The sequence below is a fragment of the Dasypus novemcinctus genome, chromosome 3, assembly GCF_030445035.2.
Source record: "Dasypus novemcinctus isolate mDasNov1 chromosome 3, mDasNov1.1.hap2, whole genome shotgun sequence".
NCBI classification, from domain to species: Eukaryota; Metazoa; Chordata; class Mammalia; order Cingulata; family Dasypodidae; genus Dasypus; species Dasypus novemcinctus.
In genome coordinates this window covers 46,411,456-46,438,333 of record NC_080675.1, presented here as the reverse complement: position 1 = coordinate 46,438,333, position 26,878 = coordinate 46,411,456, and the positions used below count along the sequence as shown (strand labels likewise).

General features: G+C 39.5%; 1 protein-coding gene and 1 pseudogene across 6 annotated transcripts in view; one reads left to right on the top strand and one right to left on the bottom strand.

The window, feature by feature from the left end:
- Positions 1 to 26,878, top strand: part of SYNE2 (spectrin repeat containing nuclear envelope protein 2) — a 400,819-nt gene that overhangs the window by 58,314 nt on the left and 315,627 nt on the right. For 5 of the 6 annotated variants that reach the window (XM_058293295.2, XM_071213892.1, XM_058293293.2 and 2 more), the window contains exon 2: positions 8,035 to 8,164. In XM_058293295.2, the coding sequence (XP_058149278.1) occupies positions 8,086 to 8,164 (79 nt within the window). In that variant the 5' untranslated portion in view covers positions 8,035 to 8,085. Of the gene's footprint in view, positions 1 to 8,034; positions 8,165 to 17,904; positions 17,922 to 26,878 lie in introns of those variants that run through there. The other variant, XM_058293297.2, reaches the window with a different exon arrangement.
- On the bottom strand, positions 211 to 1,116 carry LOC101415122 (syntenin-1 pseudogene; annotated as a pseudogene).

Below are 26,878 nucleotides of genomic sequence, written 5' to 3'. Positions count from 1 at the left end.
AAAGCCTATGTGTCTTTTGAAAGTTCCATATCTATAAAACCAGGATATCATGAATTTCTTTTAAAAACAAGAACAGTCAAACAGTAAGATTCCCAGCCATGCATAAGAGGAAAGATTTCCATGCAGCATATGCTCCTTGGCTCCTGGAAAGCTTCATGTGCATCATACAGAAGTTGCTGAAGAAGTAAACTGGAGTATATCAGCTTAATTTCAGTTATGACTTGACTGCTCAACTTCAGGAATGGCGTGATGCATCAGGCTTTTCATAATGCTTGGTGCTATCTGTTTAATAATATCAAAGATAAAGGCAGGCATGATTGTAATAGTAACGACAGTCCCAGATGTTGACGGAGTATCTGTAATTTGAGAGCCCCTCAATCCAATGACATTCTGTCCATTGACTTCACAGATGTGTTCTGAGAAGACCATTTCTGGCTGCAGAGCTGTCTTTCAAGGTGGACATGATTTTTCCATTTTTGAAGATAAAACCGACGTGCCCAGTATTATCCTTATGCATGATAATTGTCCATTCAAAGGGCCTGTCATACATAATCATAGCCATCCTTTCTCCAAAAGCCAGTTTGAGCACTTGGTATGCTTTATCAGAGCTACAGCCTGCCCTGTTTTTACTGTTAGTCTGGAATACTTGATCCCCAAATCTCAGACCAACCAAAGATGCTAGAGAATTAGCTGGACTAGCTGGACAAATACACCATTATCTATTTAATTAATCCTGAGGCCAATTTTTCCATCTTGATCTTTACAAAAAATAACTTCATGAATCCCTTGCTTAATTTCTGCTCTTTGAATTCTGGCATCATTACCAGTTACAGGAGCCACCATATAGGTCACACTGGAAGGTCTTACTACCAACCCCTGTGTTGGTTCTCCAGGGACCATGGCCATATTTGCACATATTTCTTCTTCTTTAGACTCAGGCCCATTTATTGCGAGAACTCCAGATCCAGTTTAAGATAGAGACTCCCATCTTGAGAGTTGGGAGCAGAAGCTTCTGACAAAACTGCTGGGTTGGCAGGTTTGCAGAAAAGAAAAGGCAGTTTGAGCCTTAATCACTTTGCCTACTTTCAGGTCTTCAAGAGGCGGATACAAAAACATTTTTTTTTTTTTTTAATTTTTTTATTTTTTATTGACTTTGTAATAATATTACATTAAAAATATATATGTGAGGTCCCATTCAACCCCACCCCCCCACCCCCCCTCTCCCCTACCCCCAACAACACTCGTTCCCATCATCATGACACATCCATTGGATTTGGTAAGTACATCTTTGGGCACCTCTGCACCTCATATACATTGGTTCACATCATGGCCCATACTCTCCTCTATTCCATCGAGTAGGCCCTGTGAGGATTTACAATGTCCGGTGATTACCTCTGAAGCACCATCCAGGGCAGCTCCATGTCCCGAAGACGCCTCCACCTCTCATCTCTTCCTGCCTTTCCCCATACCCTTTGTCCATTATGTCCACTTTTCCCAATCCAATGCCACCTCTTCTATGTGGACACTGGATTGGTTGTGTCCATTGCACCTTTATGTCAAGAGGAGGCTCAGATTCCACCTGGATGCTGGATGCAATCCTCCCATTTTCAGTTGTAATCACTCTAGGCTCCATGGTGTGGTGGTTGTCCTTCTTCACCTCCATCTTAGCTGAGTGTGGTAAGTCCAATAAATCAGATTGTAGGTGCTGGAGTCTGTTGAGGCTCAGGATCTGGCTATCACATTGTCAGTCCAGAGATTCAAATCCCCTAAATATATCTTAAACCCCAACATTAACTGCACCTCCAGCACATTAGCATGAAAGTCTTATGAAGGGAGATCCCATCTGAGTCCAGATTCATCACACATAAACACCATTTCCAAAGAGGGGCCATCTGCCCTGGTAGTTAACCCCATCGGCCATGACCATAACTCCCATGGGTCTCTTTAGCCCTCAAAGGAACCAATATCTGGGGGTTGTATCTGCTTTATCTGTCTCTCTGACTCTGCTCAGTTGTGCATGAGGGCAAACCTTCTGCCAGCCTCCAGACTCTTTTTTAGAAACTCGTAGCCATATAAACTCATTTCTCCTTTCCATTTCCCCCTTACTTTAGGTCAAACAGCATTTTAAAGTCATGGTATTTTATGTAGACATGGATATTCTGCTGATCCGCATTGAACCTTCCGTATAAGGTCATTTTCCAGTTGCATCATCAGTTGGTAGTTGATAGTGGTCCCTCGTTGCCAGGGAGGCTCATCCCCGGGTGTCATGTCCCACGCTGGGGGGAAGGCATTGCATTTACATGCTGAGTTTGGCTTCGAGACTGGCCACATTTGAGTAACATGAAGGCTGACAGAAGGAAATTCCCAGGCACAAAGTTGCTCTAGGCCTTGTTCTTATTTTGGGTTTATCAGCTCACAAGCATAGTCATTAGTATCAGGGGCTCACTGTTGAACCCTCACTCCCTCCCGGTCCCCACCACTGTACCTGGGAGACTGTCGCTGCTCCCCTAGGGACCACGACAGAGCACCACTGGCCAGGAACCCAGTACCCCCCCTACTGTGGTTTTTAATTGTTGCCACTATGAGTATATCCAAACATTACCATGCACCCTGGACATATGTTCTGTACAGCTCCCTGTCAGTCATATATCACCTGTCATTGGTATCCCATACCAGTATCCCTCCATTGCCATTGTTGAAACACTCTGTGATCCAGAACTCCCCGAAATTTGAAGCCCAATATAATGTCATGGTCCCTTACTAGGGAATGGCATATAGCGATGAGTTTAAAGGATAGATAAAGAACTTGGATAAAGTTAGATAAAGAACTTAGATAAAGAATGTTGACTTGAAAAAATTCCACATCCTATTTTTTTCTTTTTTCTTTCCCCCCCCCCCCTAATTATTCAGCTTTTCTTCACAGGAGTCCTAGACCACAGCAATGTATATATATAATATACAGCACCCCCACACATCCACCAGAAAACCTTTTCCCTTCCACAGTGATACTCTTACGCCCTATTCATATCATATTTACTTAAAGTGATGTACAGAGTCTGAGACATTAGCTTTCTAACAAGGTGACATCTGTGCTTACATTATGGTGCATACTTTAGGATACAATCCATTTAAAAAATGGGAAAAAGACTTAAACAGACACTTCTCCGAAGAAGAAATACAAATGGCAAGAAAGCACATGAAAAAATGTTCCAAATCTCTAGCTATCAGGGAAATGCAAATCAAAACCACAATGAGATACCATCTTACACCCATAAGATTGGCAGCTATGAAAAAAACAGAAGAATACAAGTGCTGGAGAGGATGTGAAGGAAGGGGAACACTCATCCACTGCTGGTGGGAATGCAGAAGGATCCAACCATTCTGGAGAACAGTATGGCGGTTTCTCAAAAAACTAGCCATAGATTTGCCATATGACCCAGCAATACCACTGCTGGGAATATACCCAGCAGAACTGAAAACAAGAACACAAACCAATATATGTACACCAATGTTCATAGCAGCATTGTTCACTATTGCCAAAAGTTGGAATCAACCCAAATGCCCATCAACAGACGAGTGGATCAATAAAATGTGGTATATACACACAATGGAATACTACTCGGCTGTAAGAACAAACACACTACAAACACATGTGATAACATGGATGAATCTTGAGAACCTTATGTTGAGTGAAGCAACCCAGACATTGAAGGACAAATACTACATGACCTCAATGATATGAAATAAACAAGCTGCCCTAGATAGCAAGAGACTGAACGATAGGCTTGCAGGAAATCGGAGGGTGGAGGAAGGATATGAGCCGATGTCTGCAGGGGTGGAATTTAAGACGAGATGGTGGTAAGTATGAACACAAAGAAGAGATAAAAGGGGGGCAAGGGGTTGCCTTTGCTTGGGGCTTTGCGGGTTTGAGGGTGGCTGGGGAGGGACGGGTGGGTAACGTTGCCCAAAAGTGGGGGGAGGGAGGGGTAGCATACGAACCAGGAGAGGGTCAGGTGTTGGTGGAGAGTAAAATGCCGAGAAAATCATATCAAAATATAATAAAGAGGGTTACCTGTTTAGAATGCTCGGAGGGGAGGGTCTGATGCAGGACGGGCTCCTGGGGAATGTCTAAATGCTCATTCTGCCAGAGTGGGTGACACCATGGGGTAGAAACCCAAGTAGTGAGAGTGGGGGTGGACCCACATCCTGGGGAGGACTAATGCCATCCAATAGAGGGAACTGTATCCCTCGAGAGAAAGGGTGGCTCCCAGGGCATTGGGGCAGTTGAGCAAGTTAGGCCCTGAACACTATTCCATCTATCTCTGGAAGTGGCTCCTCAGGAAACGGAGGTTGGCTATCACTGAGGGCACCAAGGTGGAAGGGAAAATGGACGTTAAATGTGTGGAACCAAAGTAAATGGGGGGTAAGAGAGGAGTTTCTTGAGAGTACACAAGGATGGATATAAAACATGTAATATTACACCATAACATATAGGAGATGACAGACTGATAATGTAAACCATAATGTAAAACATAGGATAACTAAAAATGTAAAGAACAAAAACATTTTTGCAGGCATTTTCTAGGCTGCAGGATCGCTGGCCACTACGGAGCCTGAGGGCAGGAAAGTGGCTCCTGCCTGGGGATCTGCCCGCTGGGCGCCTGTTTTGAAATTTTTAAGATGTATTAAGCTATACTGCATAAGCAAACTACAGTTGTTTCAAAATAGCATACCCTTTATAAGGTGTGTATATTAATTTATAGGAATTTTAAAAATACAATTCCACATTATTCCACATGGTCTTAAAATCTTTAATGCTACTGCGTTCTTTGCTCAACCTTCGGCTATCTGCCTAAAAATCGTCCATTATTCCGTTTTAAGGATAGTGTTGTTTAATTCAAATTTTGTTACATAATTGAATATAATTTTTATTTGAGAAGTAAAAGTAAAGCTGTATGGAGAGCCTGGGAAAGCATCTGATGTGTTTTCTTAGAAATTAGAACCTAAGGAGCTGGATGGTCCTCAGGGATTTTGGTTGATTGAGATTCCTGTGACATGCTAGCACTTGACATTAAAAAATTTTGATGATGCTCTTGCATAGTTTGTAACAAAAGTATCACAATGATGCAAGGTGTTGGTGGAGAGGTGATGTATAATGTTATGCATGTTTATTTTGTAAGTTCACGACCTTTACTATACCTTTATTGTTTATGTATGTTCACGTATGAATGATATACTTAAATAAAAATATATTTAAAAAAATTAAAGTGATCATCCCCCTCCTCTCTTCCTTTTTCATACTCAGATTTCTAACTTTTCACTTCTGAATTCTGAGAAATCTCATAAAGCTTTACTTTTCCCCCCATTCCAGTTTTTCACAGGCCTGTTTGGCATTTAGATTCTTCTCTGGAAATGGCAAGCATTTATCATCATTTCTCACCAGAAACTATTGTGTATGTAGAAATATCTTCATCAAAAATGCCTTCAGTCTTATCCTTGTGGTATCTGTAGCATGTTTTGATAATATTATAAGACAATATTTGGGTTGATAATCTAACACTTCCAAGTGGTTCACTCTTCCAAGTTTGGTTTGACTTTTGATGGACATTTTTAGAAGTGCTTGGAAATTCTCCTGGAAATAAAAACATTACATTTTATTGACTTTTTTGCTAATAAACTGTCACTGTTAAAAACTGATACCTCTTGGGAGCAGATGTGGCTCTAGCAGTTGAGTGCCTCTTTCCCACATGTGAGGTGCCGATTTCAGTCCCCAGCGCTTCCTGAAAACAAAAGCAAGGAAATGAAAAAAACCAACTCAGGGAGCAGATGTGGCTCAGTGGTTCAGCGCCAGCTTCCGGTATACCTAGGTTTAATCCTTAGCCCTGGTACCTAAAAATAAGTAAGTAAATAAAGCATGATACCTCCCAACATTTAGTTATTTTAAGGTCTAAACTTTTAAAAACCATTTTATACTATTTTTTTCTACAACATTAAGTTAATATACAATACAGTGAAACTCATATACCAGCCTAATTCGAATGTTTCTTGATTTTCTGGCTAACAGCTGCTCTTTATCGTATTGTTTTTATTTTAAAGGCAAATCTAGAGTCTTTCCCCTACATTTGATACCATGTATTTGGTTAATATTGAATGGCAATGAATGGCTCTCGGAGACGTCGTCCATGTAATACTAATGTTTATTGTAAAACTCCGGAGAGAGTCCAGTCCTGATAGTCACATCCATCTCCAGCTTCAAATGATGGGGCATGCCTTCTCTTTCGCTCCTATAGCACTTTCTTCATCCATTTCTTACAGAATTTTGCTCAATTATGTTCATTTGCTCATCCTCAAGATTGAATTCCTTGAGGTCAGGAGCTTATTGAGTTAATGAATGAAAGAAAGAATAACTTTTTAGCTAGCTCTAGGAGGCACTGGTTAAGAACATGGACTCTGGAGCCAAAATGACCTGGATTTAAATCCTAGCTTCATGGTTTATTAGATACGTGTCCTTTTAGACAACTGTACATGATATAGGTGTGTTTTAGTTTCTTTTAAAAAAAAATCCGTTGTTATAGGATTAAATGAAGTTATGTATGTAAAGTGCTTAGACTAGTGCCTATATAGAGTAAGTGCTGTATAAGCATATACTGCTAATGTATCTGATGTAGAATAGTGAGTGTCCTTAGGAAATGTATTCTGAAATTCAGGTACTCTTCTCTTGTCAAAATGAGGAATGCTTTGTCTCCACTTTGGGTTCAGCATCCTTGGGGTGTTTGAAGGGTAGAGAAGGTCCTTAATACATCCAAGTGTCTCCCTTTCCGTTGCGTCGCCCTGCTGAGCTGGCTCTCCATGGCGCTTGCGGGGCGGCGGCGCCCTGTGGCGCCTGCGGGCCAGGCAGCACCCCACGTGGTGCGGGAGAGCTTGCCTTCACAAGGAGGCGCTGGGACAGGGACCCAGGGTCTCCTATATGGTAGACGGGAGCCCACCTGCTTGAGCCACAGCTGCTTCCCTCTAGCTTTAACTTTCAAAAATTATTCTTATTCTTTGCATTTTTCGAAGTGGTCTGTTGAATATTTAATGTGATTGACTGTATCTGGCTGTTGGCCTCAATTAGGCTTATTTCTTTTTTAGTTTTTTCCTAACATTTTATACAGCAAAGTTAATAGACTTTACAGGGAACACCCATATACCCAATTCCTGGATTCCGCCATTAATGTTTTGATAAACTTGCTTTATCACATTTATCCATTTATTCATCCCTCTGTCCATTTTATATTTTCATATGTGTGATTAGGTTTATTTTGGTAAGAATACCATTGTATGGAAGAAGTAATGTTTTATTCCCAGTCCCCAAATGCTAATTTACATACCTAAAACAATATTTTTTAAAAAGTTGCAGAACAAGAATTGCTCTTACTGGAAGTATTCTTTCAGAGATAAACTGGGGTAGGGAAAATAAGTCCTTGGGAAAAGAATTCAGCATAACAGATAACGCATCAAAATATTCTTTTTGATGTATTAGTTCAGTTAGCTTTTTTTTTTCTTTTTTAGTTTCACTTTGCAAACTATGTAGGCTCAACTCTTATTGTTTTCCATAAATGGCAACATTTTCGGAGCAGAAAAAGAACCAAGTTAAATAAAACGCTTTAAAAGGAAAACTGTGCAGGTTGAAGGTTAACAGCTTGCACACAAGTGACTGAGACATGTATTTGTGTCAGCTTTACTTCCCCTGGACAAGGTATTCAATCTAATTACTTGGCTTTCCCTTTCACTGCTAGTATAGAACCCACAGTGCTAGTTCTTTTGGAGTTCTGCCGGGAACTCCAGAGAGCATGAATAGGTCAGAGGGCAAAATCTTGATCATGATTCAAAAAGGAAGGCGTAGTCATTTGGTCTTCATGAACTGAGGAAACACTGGAAAGCCATGCTTCTTTTGGATGGCAATTTTCGTTGCTCTTGTTTTCGGGAATGCATATTCACAGGAAAAGCAGAGCTGCAAAGTTACTAATGAGCCTTTATTCTCTTTCCTTTCAGTTCACTTATTTAACTGAGACGGACATGATATAATCTCCATTGGGTCAAAGAATGGCATCTAGTACTGTGCTTACCTCTGAAGATGAACAGGTTTCCCTGGGCATCGATGATCTCCAAATTTCACTGCAAGGTAACCAAGAATGGGTAGGATAGCATCCAAAAAGCTGTGCAGACCTTACCCATACTTATTCACAAATCACGTTCATTTCTGTCTCTCTTGTGGTGATTTTTCTATGTGTCTGTATTTTTCCAAATGTAGAATCTTTCAATATGTTTAAATGTCTTTATTGCTGTCTTGGCTCCCTAGGACAGTAAGGAATACCTGGAAGGAATTAGGTATCTCTAGTTTCTTACTCTGAGTGTATGTAGCTTTTTTTTTCTGTTTTTTTTTTATAGTGAATTAAATAGCAATATTTCACTTGGGATTATTAGCATTTATTTTGCATTTTTTTGCACAGCCTCTTTTAAAAATACATTTTTTAATGATATATTTTTTTATATTTTAAAAGATACTTAGATAACATAACTGTTACACCAAAAATATAGGGATTCCCATATACCCCACTCCCCACACCTCCCATACCCTCCCACATACACAACATCATTCATTTCAATTGATAAACGCATCCTGGGGCATCGTCGCTAAGCATATACCATAGTTCGCATTGTAGTTTACATTCTCTCCCACACAATTCTGCATGTTATGGATAGATATAAAATGGCCTATACCTGTTGTTGCAGTGTCATTCAGGATGATTCCCAAGTCCCAAAAAAGCCCTTAATTTGTGGTGATAGAAAGGAATAGTATTAGTATTTAAAGACTTATTTTGGTTGTGCATGCATTTATATAGAATAAGGACTGTATCTTTTTAGTGATTCTTGGGGATTTTGGCAATAATTGAGTCAAATTTAGAAAAGACTTTCTACTTTTGCTGATAAAGCGAATCTTGGAGTTGGGCAAAGTAAGGTAGTGTGGAAGAAATTAGGCTATGGCAAGTCTTAGAAAATTTTTCTGAAACGATTTATGTATTTTAAAATTATTTTAAGATTGCGGATTGTATTGGAAAACATTTTAGAATATTATTCAAAAATAATATTGAGTCAGTTATACGAAAGATCCTTAAATGACTTTCTGGCATTTTCTTTTTACTAGAAATGTGTTTTGAATGATTAGCTTCTTGACTTTGGGGTTGAGATATAAATTAATTGCATGTGTATGTGTCAGTCAGACTTTAAAAAATAAATATTGTGTAATTTATATAGAGTAAAGAAATATGTAAAATACTTGATAAGAATTTTTAAAAATCTCAGTAAGTAAGTTTTTATAGTTTCATGTAATATTCACAAGTAGTAGAAATCAAATTTCCATTTAACTGGAAATAAATCAGTGTTCTTGTTTTTTCTCTGAAGCTTTGGCTGCATGTAATTTCATGTAGCATAAAATTTATCAGGAAGATAATAATAGTGGCTTAAGAAATAGATGTATGTCATTTCTAATGCTTATTCTGCCACTTAATAGTTCTTTGAACTTGGGTAAGAGACTTTCTCTTTCTGAGCCTTAGTTTCCTTGTATGTGTAGCACAGTGCCTGACACAGAATAGGGACTCATAAATGGATCTTACTGCTTTAAGCACATAGCTAGTGCAGAGATGGCATGGTATATAGGGAAGAATTAAAAACCTGAAGTCTGACTTTTCCTGTTTTTTTCTTTTTGTGTTTTTGTTTTCACTTTTCTTTTCAGTGGCTTCCCATCACATTTGGAATACAGTCTAGGCCTCTTGGCTCACAAGGCTCTTCCGGAGCTGGTACTGGCCTTCCTCTCTGCCCTTATCTCCCACCACGCCCCCACAGGCACCTTGAGCTCCAACCCCATGGTTCCTGAAGGGCCAAGCTCTCCTCTGCCTTGGCTCTTTCGTTAAAGCTGTTCCCTTTCCTGTGGGCACTCCCTTGGCTCCCCTGCCCCCTCTTCCCGGCTGGGTGAAGGCGAGCTCATCCATCCCACGGTTGGCCAGACTCAGGTCCTTCGTGAGCCCTACTCAGGCTGACAGACAAACTCCCTCCTTTATTCTCTCATATACCCATTTTAGCACTTACCACATGGTATTGTAATGATTATATTTTAAAATTGGGTTGCTTGTCTTTTTATTGTTGTGTTGTATGATCTCTTTATGTAACATGGATAGCAAACCCTTTTTGAATATGTGGTTTCCACATGTTTTTGCCCATTGAGTAGGGTGCATTTTTACTTTCTTGACAGTCTTTTGAAGAACAAGTGTTTTTAATAATTATATTTATCTTTTCTTTCCTATTAGAGAATGAATTCCTTCACCTTTATGTAGCATGCTATAACTTACCTAGGACTTTTACACACATTATCTCACAACCATATAATGAGATAGATATTTTTATCTCCCGTGTCCTAAGGAGGAAACTGTGGCTCAGAAAGACTGGATTACTTGCCCAAAGTAACACAGTTAGCTAGCAGCAGCAGCAGCTAGGTTTTGATTTGCAACATAGTTTTCTTTCTACTGTACCATACAGCCTCTGACACATTTCAAAGAATAGTTTGAAAGAGGGAATTTCCTTGGAAAATCCATTTAAATCATAGCCTTATGCTCTTCAATCCTGAGCAAACATTTACATCCAGAGTATGGATGGGCATCTTCAAATAACACTGGTGATCCGAGGTTCACAAGTAGCTCACAATAATTGGAAAATTACTGAGAAATGGATAATTTCTTATAGCATGTTTTTGATTATATCAGGTTGGCAATCTGCTTTCAATAGGAGACTAGTATGGACTGTTCAGCAATGGAAATGTGTTATACGTGTACTAGCTCATTTGAATGATTTACCTTCATGATAAATTTTAGAGGATCATGGTGCTTGATGCATTCTTCTGTAGGGAAAAAGATAGAAAGCCCATGTAGTCAAGTTGACACTGGCGAGGTCTGCTCACTTTAATCAGCCTAGGTACCCTCAGGGTTAACTGTTAAGGTCCATACTGCTATCAGCAGACTTATAATGATTCTTTCAGCTCAAGGTGTTCAAAGAGAAAGAAAGGAAAAAAATAACTTGTTTATTTTTCGGAAGGTAACTTTAGTTTCATGGCAGGATTGTTGGATATTTGGTCAAAAATTGATAGACAATATTATCTACATTGAATACTACTGAATTGAAGGCTCTTGGTAGTAGGCTTAAAAGTATTTGGCTTTTTACACTATGTCAGCAGCCTTGTATTTCACAAAATTCACAGGTGCATTATGATCCTTGGAATACTATAAGAAAAAGGTTTTATATCATATGAGAGACTCAAAGTTTTTCTTTTTCATTTCAGAACCTTTTTTAGAGGCAGGTAGAGGCACTAGGACTGCTTGTTAATTTATAAGTCCTATTTTGTTTTAGCAAAAACTTATCTAAGAGCATACAATTGTGGCAACACCCTAACTCAGAGCAATACAGTCAAGAAAAGAGTCACATGTCTGAATTAAAATGTGGCGATTCATCATTAATATGCTATGAAAATAGATATTCCAGGTTCCTAAGGCCTCAAAGGAATCAGGTCTAAGGCCCCAGGCAGTTGCTTTGACGAAATTCATAGAGCAGGACAGTACAGATGACTGCACTGTGTCTTTCTTTTTGTTCATCTTTTGAATTATCTTTGTCAAAGTACATTTATGAAGGGATTTCTGAGGGTCCTTGGTGTAGGTAGATGTATTAATCGGCCAAAGGGGTGCTAATGCAAAATACCAGAAATTGGTTGGTTTTTATAAAGGGTATTTATTTGGGGTAGGAGTTTATAGCTACCAGGCCATAAAGCATAAGTTACTTCCCTCAACAAAGTCTATTTCCACGTGTTGAAGCAAGATGGCTGCCGACATCTGCGAGGGTTCAGGCTTCCTGGGTGCCTCTGGGCTCAGCTCCTGTTTTCTCCACAAGGTCAGCTGTAGACTGTCAGGTGAATGACTCTGTCTCTCTCCCCGGGGCTCCAGTTTAAGACCAGCATCAAACTCCAACATTAAGAACCCCCAACTCTGTCCTTTGCCGTGCCTTTTATCTGTGAGTCCCCACCCACCAAGGGGCGGGGACTGAACGCCCTGTTGGCACAATATAATCTATATGCCCAGAGGAAAAGATGAGTTTACAAACATAATCTTTCTTTTTGGAATTCATCAATAATATCAAACTGCTACAGTAGATAATTATGTTTTCTCAGTGGAATGAGGAGATTAGCACTGAAATAGTTGGATGGTTAGGAAGAGAAAGGAATGGAATTCATGAATTTGGGTGGATTAATGTAAAAATTGAAAAGGTTTTTTAAAAGTGCATTTTAAATAAAATGGTCCACATTTTAAATAAAATTGAAATATCAAAATTCAGGCTATTACAAAGATAAATAAATGGCTGTCTAAAAAATTATTTACTTTATCAAGGTGTCCTTCTATAATTCCTTTAATGTTTCCATTTGTATTTCTTAACTGACAAAGTAATAAGTGCTCAATAAATCCTTCTTTCCTTCCCTTTTATTCTAAGAAAATTGTAACTGTATATTTTGTCTGAAATAGCACCTCTGCCATGTTCTTCAGGTGGGAAAGGGTGAAATACGTCCAAGAAGCAATTTTTTGAAGGATTGCGTAGCTTTGATTATGAAAGTAGTAAGGGATAAGTTTGGCAAAGTATGATAGTATTTCAAAGTTGGGAGAGACTTTGCTATTTCATGTAATATGAGAGCCCTCAGAAGTATTTCTGAGATCAAGACACCCCCCCCTCCTCCAGGAAACTGATTTCAAATCCAAGGATTTAGGGTTTTTTGCTTTAAGGTAGTGGGTAGTTACTGCAGAATAAGAATAATGATTACATGATCAGAGGTCAGAGTTGTACCCTGGGAGATTAATCAGGCTTTGAGGTAGAGGAACGTTTGAAAGGAACAAGAAAGTGGAATTGGAGAAAACGGTGAGGAAACATTTGAAATATCTGGGTGTTGCGTAATGATGTTTGGATATACCTGGGTTATGGTAATGAGCATAAAAGTATGGGACAGATATGAAAACTGTTAAGATGGAGGACTCAATAGAACTTTACAGCTACTGAATGCAGATAATAAGGTAGTGAGGTGCCAAGGTTTTGAAGCTGATTTTCTTGGTATAATAGGAGTAGCACGTTTACTGTCCAAATTATTAACTTTCTTTTTTGTTTATTGTGTTTTCACCAAATATTTTAATAGCATCAAGTGATACCATTGTATATAGTTTTGTATTAATTTGTCTAAAATAAATTGTTGTGGATAGAAAGTACTATATTCAAGAAACTCTTTCCTGAGGACTTCCTAAGCTATGGAAAGATTTAAAGCATGAGTCAGGTTGAGGATCCATTTGAAGGTCAAATTAGTAAGGAGTGGAAATGGGCTGAATAGGCTGACTCAACTTAAAAAAATTTAAATGACAGCTCTAGGAAATTTTGAACCCTTCTTTTATGTTTCATATTTAAGTAATTCCTTTGTAACAGGTAAATATAATAATTTGCTGGTCATAACAGGGCACAATAAATTTATGTAACAGAAGCAAACTATTTTGTTTTCAAAAACGATGTGGACCACTTCTTTGGAAATACAGAATTCATATATAGAATGTTATCATTAATTAGACATAGGAAGGAAGGAGTGTATATTTTATTACTCTGGCCACTACAGGAGGAGTTAACTCTCATGCAGTTGTGCCAAAATGCTAGTGAATGATTAAGTATCTGCATGGCCCTATATAAACCATGTTCAGCCCACCTACTGTGTCATTTCAGACAATGCTCATATGCTTTATTTGGTGCTCTTATCATCTCGGTGACATATATTAAAAGATTAAAAATACCTCTATGCCTTCTGGGTAAGTATCATTACTAGATGGGCTCTTAGGAGTGAAATGTGAGTCTCTGTAGTTGGATCATCACTCCATTTAAATTTATTCCTTGGTTTTTGAATATCTATCTGAAAGGAGGCTTTCAATTTACAGATTATTTTTAACATTAGAAATTAAACATGTTCACTCGGTTAGATTACAATGTAATATTGAATTTTATCCAGTTCAGTGAATATTGAGTGCCTACTGTGTGCAATGAGCTAGTGTACAGAGATGAGCAGATTAAGCGCCTTCAAGAAGCATGTGGTGCAGCTATGCCTTTGCCTGTTGATGTCACATAAAGAAGAGTAAAATAAGGTGAGAAAATGACTCTCTGTAAAAATTATGCATTTGGTAAGGACTTTCCCTGGAGTTTGGAGTCCTTTTAACAAATGCCCTGAAATTGTTCCTTGTTCTTGATTTCTCCCTTATCTTTGGACATCACTTGCTTTAGTAAGCCTTCTGGGTTCCTGAGAGTTTTGGTTAGATGCCCTAACCAAAAGGATACAACAGAAGTTGTATCCTTTACTGCCAGGGTAGTTTCTAACATATAGTAGGTTTTCTTGTATATGATTAAATGAGTGGTGCTCCCAATATATAAAGCAAAAAGTCTCTAAAGTGCCTTAATTAGAAGAATTATTCAGTATTCAGGAAAATCAGTCAGATAGGATGGAAGCATGGATTTCTTTAGACATGAGGCAGCGAAGTGTATATATGATGTTTTGGGATTCATTAGTGCTCTAGTATCATGTTTGTGAGAGAAAACTTTTTTCAACCTCATGACTGAGTGAATGAAACCAGGTGAAATCTGAAGCAGAGGAAGAAGGTTAATAAAAGACTTGTGGGTGGAATTCCTACCTTTTTTTTTTGCAGTAAAGTCCCCCATGCAGATTTTTGATGGAAATGAATGAAGAATAAGGAAAGGGCATGTATTAGGTGGTAGAATTTTTGCTAACAATTTAGACTGCTCAGTTATTATGAATAAAAGCAAATAATCACTGGAATCTTTTTGACTTGGTGAGGTGATTATTATTCCCTGAGAAAATAATGAGGTCATAGTAGTTTACTGGCTGTCAATGCTGTACTTTAATAACACAAAAGCTTCCAGAAAGTTCCTGATTTCATACATAGTACCTGATACTGTCTTTTGCTGTGTTTCCTTGGCTAGTTGTTTGCCTTGATAATGGGAAGCTTTATAATCTTAAAAATATTCTGATTAAAATAAAAATAAAATAAGAGCTCTTGAGGTGTTTGTACTATATACAGCTTTTCAGGAAAATATTTTCTTTTCTTGGATGTATATTTAGTTTTGGCTTCTGGGAACAATGATTCTGTCTTTGCCAGGAGTTTGGGGATAAGCTTACTTTATTCTGGGTCAGTTACATTTTGAAAACTAGGGCAAGATAAATCCGGGGTCAGTTAGAGTACTGCTAAAGTGGGTTAACAAAGATCTCATTCATTCCTTATAGAAATCAAAATCCTTTTTAATTAGCCCCAATGGATTTTCTGAGCTTGTATGTATGTGTGTGTGTGTGTATGTGTGTGTGGTGGGAGGGGATGTAATTCTTCGGAGCCTGAAGTTGTATATAAAGAAAAAATTAAGCTGAAAATAATTTCCCCTTGAAAATGCTAAAGTAAAAAGGCAATGGAGTTTATTACTCTATAACCATTTGGTGGTTTTAATGAGTAATTTACACTCTAAAAATTAAAAGACTAAAAATTCTAAATATGCGTCTTCAAGAGTTTCCCTCACCTGCTTTCACCGTTGGTAATTAGAGTTTCTCCGAATGACTCTGTGTTTCTAAAACAGTCAGGGAAATTTTGGTAAAAGGTAACTCCATGTGCTTTTATCAATATATATGAAAGCAGAAGTTTACTACCATCTGGTGTTTTTGGAGTCATTTAAAAGTGGCAGACCAAAGGATATGAATGATTTATGAGACTAAGGGAATATTTGAAGTTCTAAAAGTATATATCTCTGGAGGTGAGAGATCAGATTCTAGATGAATCCTCTCTTCTGGTCAGTGAGGGCCTGTGTAGCAATATGTGTTGAATGAGCAGAGCAAAAAGAGGGTAGAAAGAGTCAGCACACATATGCTGTCTACATGGGCTGGAACCCTTATTCCATGTAGAGTGGACCAGCACTCGCTGGTCATCATTGGTCTTTTCAGTCTTCACTGAACAGGAGATTACCATTGCCCCAGCAGCATGGTATTACAAGATGAAGGGCCCCTGGCTAATAAGATGGAGGACACAAACAACCCTTCTCAAATCTGAGAAACATTTAAGATCTTTCTAAAACATTAGAATTGTTGCCCTTGCCTTCAGATAAGTAGGATTATTAATAGTCAGAACTAGTTCTCCTGTGTCTCTCTGTCTGCCTTTGTCTGAGTGTTTTATCAGTAGAACCTTTCAGGGAATTTTTATGTTTTTCAAAACAAAATGTTTCAAAAGTATAGGTGAATTCAAACTTACATTTCATTACATAATTATGATTTTTATGGGTGCAGGTAAATCTGTTCATTGATTCAGTCATACAGCAAATGTTTTCTGAGACCCTATTTTCTTTCAAGCACTGTTTCAGTAGGCCAAGAGAATACAGGCATGAACAACCCCAACAAGCGTCATGTGCCCCTGGTGCTTACACTTAAGGTAGGGGAGAGAGACTAGGAAGAAGCAAACAAGAAAGATATCAGCACATGGTAAAAACTATGCAGAGGATTAAAATGGGCTTATGTGATAGTGCCTTGTGCCTTCTTCAGAAAGGGTGATAGCAGAAGGCCTTGTAGGAACGGAGACAGCTAAGGAGTGAATGAATAATGCAAAGGCACTGCCATGCATAGAGCAGGGAAAGAGTATCCCAGTCCAGGGCAATAACGCAAGGAGACACTTTCAGGTAGAAACTAACTTAGTGAATTCATGGAGCCAAGGAAGCCTGGTGTGATGGGATTGTGATGGGCAAGGGATGGCATGAGCTGATACTGGAGAGGAAGGCAAAGCTGGATCAGGCAGGCCTCATCAACTATTAAAGTAAGGGGTAGGATGGGAAACCATTGGAAAGTTTTAATCAGGGAAGTACCATGGATCTGCTTTTCCAAAAGATCCCTGGCTGCTGTGTGGTAAGTAGATTATCTGGTAGCAAAATGGAAGCAGGAAAGCTAGTTAGGATGCCTTTGTTGTATTCCAGATGAGATATGATGGTAGTTTGGACCAGGGTGTTTGCAGTGAGATGAAGAATCATGGATATAGAGGTGAGAGGAATGGGGAGTTATTGTTTAATGGGTGCAGAGTTTCTGTTTGAAGAGAGGAAAACTTTGGGCAGTGGATATTGGTGATGGCAGCACAATATTGTGAATGTGATCAGTACCACTGAATTGTACACTTGAAAGTGGTTAAAATGGAAAATTTTGAGTTGTATATGTGTTACTGCAATAAAAAGTAAAAAACAGAGCTATGGATTTTTTAGGATATTTGTAAAGATTGAGGATGTGTGGAGTAAGGAAAAGAGGGGAATCAAGGATAACTTCTAAATTTTTGCCTTGAACAGATGTATATTTGGTGATGTAATTCATTGAGATGGAGAAGAATGATAAGGGAATAAGTTTTGGGGAAATCAAAAGTTTAGTTTTGCTAAGTTAGGTGTGCAATGCTTGTTTAATACACAAATTGAGATGTCAAGTAGACAGTTGGATATAAGAGCCTAGATTTCTAGGGAATGCTATAGATTTGGGAGCCATCAGGATATGGCTGGTATATTTACCTTTAAGGCCATGGGACTGGATGAATCATCTATGGAGTATGCAGCTAGAGCAGATATTTTGGGTCTTTCAGTGTTCAGAGTTCAAGCTGTAGAAGAAGTGCAGTCAAAGAGCTCAGAAGGAACAGCCAGGCATAGAGAAGGAAACCAGGCAAGTAGGATGATGTGGAAACCTATGGTCGAAAGTCTTTTAAGAAGGAGACGTGGGTAACCGTGTGGAATGCTGTAGAGCTATCAAGCGAGTAAGTACTGAGAAGTGGCCACTGGACTAGGCTCCTAGAGTTAGGAGGTGGTTCTGGCAAGGTTAGTCACACTGGAGAGGTGGAAATGGAAGCCTGATTGGGGTGGGTTGAGAAGAGAATGGGAGGTGAGGAAGTGGAGACAGTGACTTATTCAGCACTTTCAAGAAGTTTTGTTGTGAAGGGGAATAGAGATATCAGGCATTTGCTGAAGAGAAATGTAGGGTTTTTAAAGGTAAACATAACACTACTTGTTATGCTTTTTCTGAGAATAGGTTAATTTGTTCTTAGAGCTCTATTCATTTATTTGTTAATTTATTTTTCAAAAAGTGTTTTTGAACACCTGTCTTTTACAAGGCACTGTGCTGAACACCTCAGATAGTACATCACACATACTTTCCTAAAATTTGCCTTCTGGTTCCAGAGATACAAACAAATACATAGGTCAGTACAGTATAATGTGATACGTGCAGCAAGAGGGGAATAAAATTATAGTATAGAAGTATGGAGGAGGGATTCCTATCCCAGACCTAGGACTCCAGGAAAGCTTCTCAAAGGGACTTGATTTGTAAGTTTGGACCTAAAAGAAAGATATTATCCAATGAGCAGGGTGAAGTTGGAAAGAATGCGCCAAGCAGTGATAACAGCATGGGAGAAGACCAGAAGATGAGGCTGAACATAGCACATCCAAGGAAATGGATGTTCAGTGAGGTAGAGAATTAAGTTTTAAGGAGAACGTGAAGAGTGAAGCTGTAAAAGGTTCATGTAAACATATAAGGATTTGGACTTTTTCTTAAGACCAAGGAGAAGCAATTGAAGTTTGAGTAGTTGAGTGACAGCTTCACAACTGGTTTCAGAAAACCTCACAGGGGAGCAGGTATAGCTCAGTAGTTGAGCACCTGCTTTCCATGTATGAGGTTGTGGGTTCAATCCCTAGTACCTCCTAAATAAAAGGAAAAGAAAGAAAGAAGACCACCCACTCAGATTGTGGGGTGTGGACTTTATGGGAGTGAGTGTGGATGCAGAAAGATCAGTTTAAGTCTTTACAGTGGTCCAGGTGAAAGATAATGTTGTCCTAATGTAGGTGAGAGTGGAGATGGAGAGAAATGGGAAATGGGAAGTCAGGAGACTTATAATGGTACAGTTATCAGGGGTTTTTGATTGCTGGGTATTGGGGATAAGATGATTCAAGTTTATTTCTGGGCAAATGAATGAATGGTGGAACTATTCATTGAAAAAAAGATAAATGCAAAAGGACAACTGTGGTAGAGTAGGGGGTTGGTAAGAGATGACGAGTCAGTTGTGGAAATGTTGAATTTGAAGTGTCTATGCTATATTCGACTGGAGATTCCCAGAAGACAATGGGATATATAGATATGTAGCTCAATACAGACAGACACCTGAGCTGAAGGTAATATTTGGGAGTCATCAGTATATAATTGGTACTTTATTCTATTGCAGTTGAAGAAAATATTTAGAAAAAGAGAAGGACAATTTAGGCAAAACATTACAGGGATAGGAAAAGCAAGACAAGTGCATAACAGAGCCTAAGAAGGGATGTCCAGAGAGGTAGGGAAAAAAAAAATCAGTTGAATGTGGATCATGGAATACACAGGACAATATTTCAAGAAGGAGAGATAGTCAACAGTGCCAGAAGTTTTCAAGATATTCAGTATTGAGAAATATCCATTGGATTTAGCAGTGGGAATATTATAAGTGGCTTTTTTAGTTCCCTAGCTGCTAAAACAAATACCATACATGGGGTGGGCTTAACAACAGGAATGTATTGGCTCACAGTTTCAGAGGCTAGAAAGCTTGCTTCCTCCTAGGATCGGTGTCTTCTGACTTGCCATTCATCTTTGGGATTTCCTGACTTTTCCATCACATAACAGTGCACGTGGTGGCATCTCCTTTCTTTTCTGGGTTCTTTTTTTAAAAATTTTTTTAATTTTTAATTTTCTTTTAAATGTTACATTAAAAAAATACAAGGTCCCCATATAACCCCCCACCCCACCCACCCCACCCCTCCCACATCAACAACCTCTTCCATCTTCGTGGCACATCCACTGCACCTGGCAAATACATTCTGGACACCGTTGCAGCACAGGGACAGTGGCCCACATTGTAGACCACACTCTCTCCCAGTCCACCCAGTGGGCTACGGCAGGACACACAACATCCCTGTCCCTGCAGCACCACCCAGGACAACTCCAAATCTTGAAGATGCCCCCACACCATATCTCTTCTGTCTCCCTACCATCAGCAGCCACCGTGGCCGCCCTCTCCACATCACTACTACAATTTCTTCCCTTACTAATCCCAATAGTTCCCCAGCAGAACACCAGTAAGTCCACTCTAATCCATACTCTATTCCTCCAACCTGTGGACCCTGGGATGGTTATGTCCAGTCCCCCGTACATCAAGAGGGGCCTTAGAGTCCACGTGGATGATGGATGCAGTTCTCCTGCTTGCAGCTGTAGGCACTCTTGGCTCCCTGGTGTGGTGGTTGATTCTCTTCACCTCCCTGTCAGCTGGCCAGGGTAAGTCCAACAAACCAGAGGGTAGGAGCTGCAAGTCTGCTGAGGCCCAGGGCTGGCTGCACATGGACAGTCCATTTTCTGGGTTCTTGACTTCCAGCATCTGGCTGCGCTCCGTGGCTTCTCTTTCTGCGTCCAGTTTCCTTTAATTGGATTTAAGACCCAACCTCACTCAGTTTGGACACACCTTAACGAAGAACATCAAAGGTCCTATTTAAAATGGGTTCATACCCACAGGACTAGGGGTTGAGACCTGAACATGCCTTTTGCAGGGGGATGTGATTAAATCCCCAAAAATAACCTAGCTGAGAATTAATTCTGTGTAGGCAGAAGCCAGTTTAAAAGTGGATTATATAAATAATCTAAATAAATAAATAAAAATAAATATTTTTTTAAAAAGTAGATTAGAAATGAGTGACAATGAGTGAGAAATGAGGCCAGATGTTGGCGTTTGAAGGGGAGGAGAGGGAGAGGGATAGGGTGGTAGCTGACTTGACATTTCAGCTGATCTTGAATTATAATGGAAAGAACATGGAATTTGGTATGACACCTCTTGATTTGAATTTCTCCTCCATCAGATGTGAAATCTGGAACACCATATCCAAATCACAGTAGGTTTTCAATAACTATTTATTGAATGAGTGAATAAACACTCTTTATCTTGAGGGAGCTATAGTTTTCTCATTTATAAAATGCCTGTCTGTTCAGGGAAGGCTTTAATGAAGTATTGTGATTGTTCCTTACCCTTATTTCATCACTCTTTCTGCCAGGCCTCTTCTTGTTCCCTTCTGTTACTTCAAGAATAAATCACACATGTAAATTAGTCCAATTACTTTAGAGAAATGTTTTTCAAAGTGTGGAATGTAACCCACCTAAATCAGAATCTCTGGAGTTTGGGACCCAGAAACCTGCATTGTAAACAATGACCCTAAGTGATTCACTGGTATTCAAAAGTGTAAGAATCCTAGATTTATCATCATGCCGTAGATCTCTTCGCTGCAGTTAGTTCTTTTTTTTTTTTAAAGATTTATTTATTTATTTAATTTCCCCCCCTCCCCTGGTTGTCTGTTCTTGGTGTCCATTTGCTGCGTCTTGTTTCTTTGTCCGCTTCTGTTGTCGTCAGCTGCAGGGGAAGTGTGGGCGGCGCCATTCCTGGGCAGGCTGCTCTTTCTTTTCACGCTGGGCGGCTTTCCTCACGGGCGCACTCCTTGCGCGTGGGGCTCCCCCGGGGGACACCCCTGTGTAGCAGGGCACTCCTTGCGCGCATCAGCACTGCCATGGGCCAGCTCCACACGGGTCAAGGAGGCCCGGGGTTTGAACCGCAGACCTCCCATATGGTAGACGGACGCCCTAACCACTGGGCCAAAGTCCGTTTCCCTGCAGTTAGTTCTTGTACTCAGAAGTCAGAGGTGCTAAGATTGAATGGCTGCCTTAGTAGAGAGTGTTCAGCCTCATACATCTTGATTAAAATAAACAAATTCACCCACAGTTTTATGTGATAGATGAAAGGTAGTAAGGAGAAACAAATATGTATTAAAAGAAATGTAGTCACTTTCATTTATTCATTCCACAGTTATTTATTATTTCAGAAGAGGGTGAGAAAGGGGAAATACAAATAATACCCCAGATTCTAGACATTTTCTCTTTATCTCATGGCTCATTTACATGTGCTAGAAATGCAAGATTTGCTTACTCATAGAGCCTGGAGCTATGTTCCAATGAGGTTCAAGGAAAAGCCTCAGTGTGAAAATTCTCAGGTGTTTGCAGAGGGTGTAGGTCACTCATGTGGCAACATGAAGTTGCTGGATTCCGCATGCTAAGGCCCAAAGACAAATATTATTGTTTGTTATATATTTTATCACCAAACTAAGTACTTAAATCATATTGACTTGGGGGAAAGTAGTAGAAAACCCCACACCCTCCTACCCTAGCCGTTTAACTGTTCATTCCAAAAATATTTGTTGAATTCAAGCAACGTAAAAACGACTGTGCTGGGTACTACAGGCGAAACAAGGAACAAGGAACCTAAAGGCTAATGAGGGAGGCAGCTGTTAATCCAATAATCTCACAGGGAGTAGGTAATATTTGGGGGGGGGGGTGCAGCTTCATTGAGATATAACTTGCATACTAGACAATTCACCCATTTGAAGTGGGCATTTCAGAGGTTTTCAGTATATTCAGAATTGTGCAACCATCATCATATTTAATGTTAGAACATTTTCATCACCCCATACTGAAGTCCTGTACCCTTTAGCTGTCATCATCAATCACTCCATCTGCCCAGCCCTAGGCAACCCCTAATCTACTTTCTGTCTTTATAGATTTGCCTATTCTAGACATTTCATATAAATGGAATCATGTATGTGGCCTTTTTTGACCAACTTCTTTCATTTACCATAATGTTTTTAAAGTTCAAACATGTAGCTAATATTTTTTGTGTGCGGATGAAGCATAGTGTATACCAAGGATTGGCAAACATTTTCTGAAAAGTGAAAGTTTGTAAATATTTTAGGATTTGAGTACTGTAAAATCTAACTCCTCAACTTTTCCATTGTAGCATGAAAGGAACCCAGACAATGCATAAACAAATGCATATGTCTGTGTTTCGGTAAAACTTTATTGTCAAAAACAGGCAGTGAGGCGAGCAGATATGGATCATGCAGTTGGGCACCCGCCTCCCACATGGGAGGTCCTGGGTTCAGCTCTTGGTGCCTCCTAAAAAGAGAAGCAGACGCCACAACCAGGAGATGCCACAACCAGCAGATGCCATAGCCTGTGGAGAGTGGATGTGGCTCCGGTGGCTGGGTCCTCAGGTCCCATGTGGGAGGTCTTAGGTTCGGTTCCTGGTGCCTCCTAGAGAAGATGAGCAGACACAGCGAGCAGACAAGAGAGCCACCTCGGGGGATACGGGGTGGGGGGAGATAAAACAACAACAACAACAAAAACAAAAAGCAGGCAGTGGACCAGATTTGGTCTGTGAGCTATAGTTGATCCCAATCTACATTAGCACAGGGTCTTAATCCTCCTGACAACTCTCTGTAGTAGGCACATTTGTCCCCATTTTATAGAAGAGAAGACAGACACACAGCTAGTAAGGGGCAGATACAGGCCCAACCTGGTAGCCTGGCTCTGGAGGTGGTTTTCTTCACTTTTTTGATGATTATGAATTGAGGTAAGTGCTAAATAGGAAAACAAAGCCAAACCCATGGCTGTATGAAAGCAAATAACAAAAGACTTAAGTTGACTTAGGTTTCCCTCAGAAAGTACAGTTGAACTGGTACCTAAACCGACTGATGACTAGAGGTTAATTAAGCAAAGGGGAGTGGATGTGGATGGGCAGTACAAAGACCTGTGGCAGGAGGGAACACAGCTTGTTGAAGGCCAGAGCGACTAGAGCTGGGAGCCTTGGAGGTTCTGGAATTGGGCACCCAGGGCCTCCTGGGCTCTGTTAGAGATTTTGCTCTTGATCCTAGAACAGAGGAAAACCACCAAAGGAGGAAGAGAAGAACATGATCAAATTTCCTGGCTGAAGTGGGGAACTGATTGGAAGGAGTGGAGTCCGCCTGGTCGGCTCTGGAAGCTGTCCAGGCCAGAGCTCGTGGTAGATGGGGCTGGAGGACTGGAGAATGGAGAGCTGTGGAGAAGGAAGTGGAAAGGAGAGCTGTGAGCAGGTGAAGTTGGCAGGATTAGTGACAGACTGTTTTGGGTGTGGTAAAGGACAAGAGGTGTCAGGATAGTGGTGCCAAACCCATTAAAATGGGGAACACGGGAGAGGACAGGTTTGGGGAGAGGCAGGGAGGGAGAATGATTTTAGTTCTAGAATGCTGAATTTGACAGTCAAGAGCTGTTTTTCCATAATGATAACAGATTCTCTAGGGGGAAAATATGTGAAGTAAAACAAGTTTGAGGTTGGGAGATGACTGTGTACTGTGTTTATGAGTTAGTTTAGAAAGGAGTTACCTTCTAAACTCACTTTTCTGGTTCAGTAATCAAGATCCCAGTCTGGGCACTGTTTCTTTTCTTACTTGCCTGTTTGTTTATGGTTGGGCACAAGAAAATGTGCCATTAGCTGCTCCCCACCTCCACCCCTTTCTCTGTTAGTTAATGGTCTCCTTTTTGTAGTTAAGTAATAGGCTTTTTCCTGTTTATCCTTCAAATATTTTAGACCTTTCTTGTTTTGACTGTGCATGCCTGTGTGTGCATGTTTTCTCTTTAATTTGTTTATTTCCAACTGATAACATCTTCATGAAAAAGAACGGAAGTCATGGCATTATATTTTTAGTTCCTTTTCTATTTGATAACATTATGATTAAGATTCTTTGAGATGGCTGTTGGAATTCAGGGTGAAATGTTTTACATCATCCTCAGAATGTAATTATCTTTACTCCATCTGTCCCATCTAACAGTGAGTTGGCAGTGTTGTTTTAGAGAATGACAGCAGGGTCTCATTAGTACATGCTCCTTTGTTCAAGGCATTTTATTCGTAGGAGAAAGAAATTGCCCAGGATATTAAAACAAGGAGTAGGACAAGATATAGGCCTAGTAACTGTTGCCAGTCAATTCTTTTTCACTGTAAAGTGACTTCAGTTTGATTCCCAGTACTTTTAAAATATTTACTAAATCTTTCAATCAGCAAATATTTATCAAGTACCTCTTCTTTGCATGGCAGTGTGCTAAGGGGAAGCAAACACCAAAAGCCTAAAGATTTAACTTTAAGGTTCTCATATTGAGGAGAGAAACCACATGTAGGTATATATAGTACATGAGCAGCAAGTAGTAATTACCATAAGATGGGACAAACTATTGGGTTATGCAAACAGTGGTCCTTTAATAAAAGCACAGTTGGAATCATAGTAAGCATACTATTTTACAGATTGTACTTTTTCACTCCAGAATTTATCTTGGACATATTTCCACATCAGCATGTGAATATCTATTTCAATATTTTATTGGCTAGATACATTTGTCTTCTTTTCTGGTCATTTGGAAAGGTTATGTGCTCCTTTTAAAATTTGTCATAGTGGAGCAGATTCTTTTAAACTTTAAATGTTATGGTGAAATCTCTGCTTTTTGACTTATCAACTTAAAACTGCATCGGTATTACATATATTCACTTCATGTACATATGTATATGCATTCATTCATTCAACAAGTTTTGACTGAGTGCTTTCTGCTGCAAGGTACTATTCCAGGACCTGGGCCCAGTGATCAACAAAAACAAGCACCTGCCAGCCCTTAGTATTTACATTCTTTATATGTTCAATCTAGAAGGATGCGTAGGAAACTGTTAATTAATGTTATCTCTGGGAAAGGAAAATGGGGATGTGATGGGGGAGAGTTAAGATACTTTGACTTTTTAAATCCCTATGTACTGTTTGAAAAAATTTTTATGAGTATCATATATGACTTTTTAATAATAATGATAATGGTAAATAGAAAAAGGAAAAGGAGAAGAAAAGATCCAACAAAGTGTTATTGGATGCCAGTGCTAGAAGAGCTCATTTCTATTTTGCTCTAGGAAAAGTAGCATTTGAACAGGATATGACTTATTTTAACACGTTTGGATTGAATGCCTACCAGGTTTAAGGCATTGTGCTGGGTGCTGGGAGCTGGGAGGATTGCCCAGTCTAGATGGTACATAGCATGGCAATGCAGAGAAGAGTGAAACTTGACTGAGGAATTATAGGTATTGTATAGTCTGGCTATTGAAAAGGAAAAGAGTATAGAGAAGTTGTAGGAGATAAATTAGGAAAATGTAGACTAGAGCCAAATTATGAATGACCTAGAATGTTAGGCTCAGAATTTATAATTTATTCAGTAAGGAATTAGGAAATGATTGAAAGATTTTAATGAGGAAAGTGAAAGATCAAAGTAATGAATCTGGGGCCACATGCAGTAAACCAATAACAGAAAGGGAAGAAGAGAAAGTCCTGGATAGAAAGAAGTTGCAGAGCTTCCTCAGTGACTTCACTCAGTGGAGATACCACATTTTAATAATTCATTCTCTATGTTTAAAGGAAAATGTAAGCTTCTCGTGAACTGCTTTTGAGCTCTTACTTCCCGGGACAACTCCCGGAGTCAACAGTTCAGATGAACTTTTGTGAATCTAGACCTTGCTGAGACCTAGTAACCATAGCAGTTTGATAATGAGCTTTATAATGAACTAAAAATTCACACCCTTTAATTGAGATTAACTCAGTTTTTTTCCCATTTAAATCCAACTAAGGATATCTGTTGCCAGCTCACAAAAGGCAGATTGAATAAGACAAACTGAGGGATTAAAAGTATTTTTATGGTAATGACACCTATAGAAAATCTTTTCCTCTAGGCCTCATTTCTCAAATTCACTTATTATTTTTCAAGAATGATAATCAAAGACAATTACATGGATCTGAATAAAATTCACTAACCACATATATAACC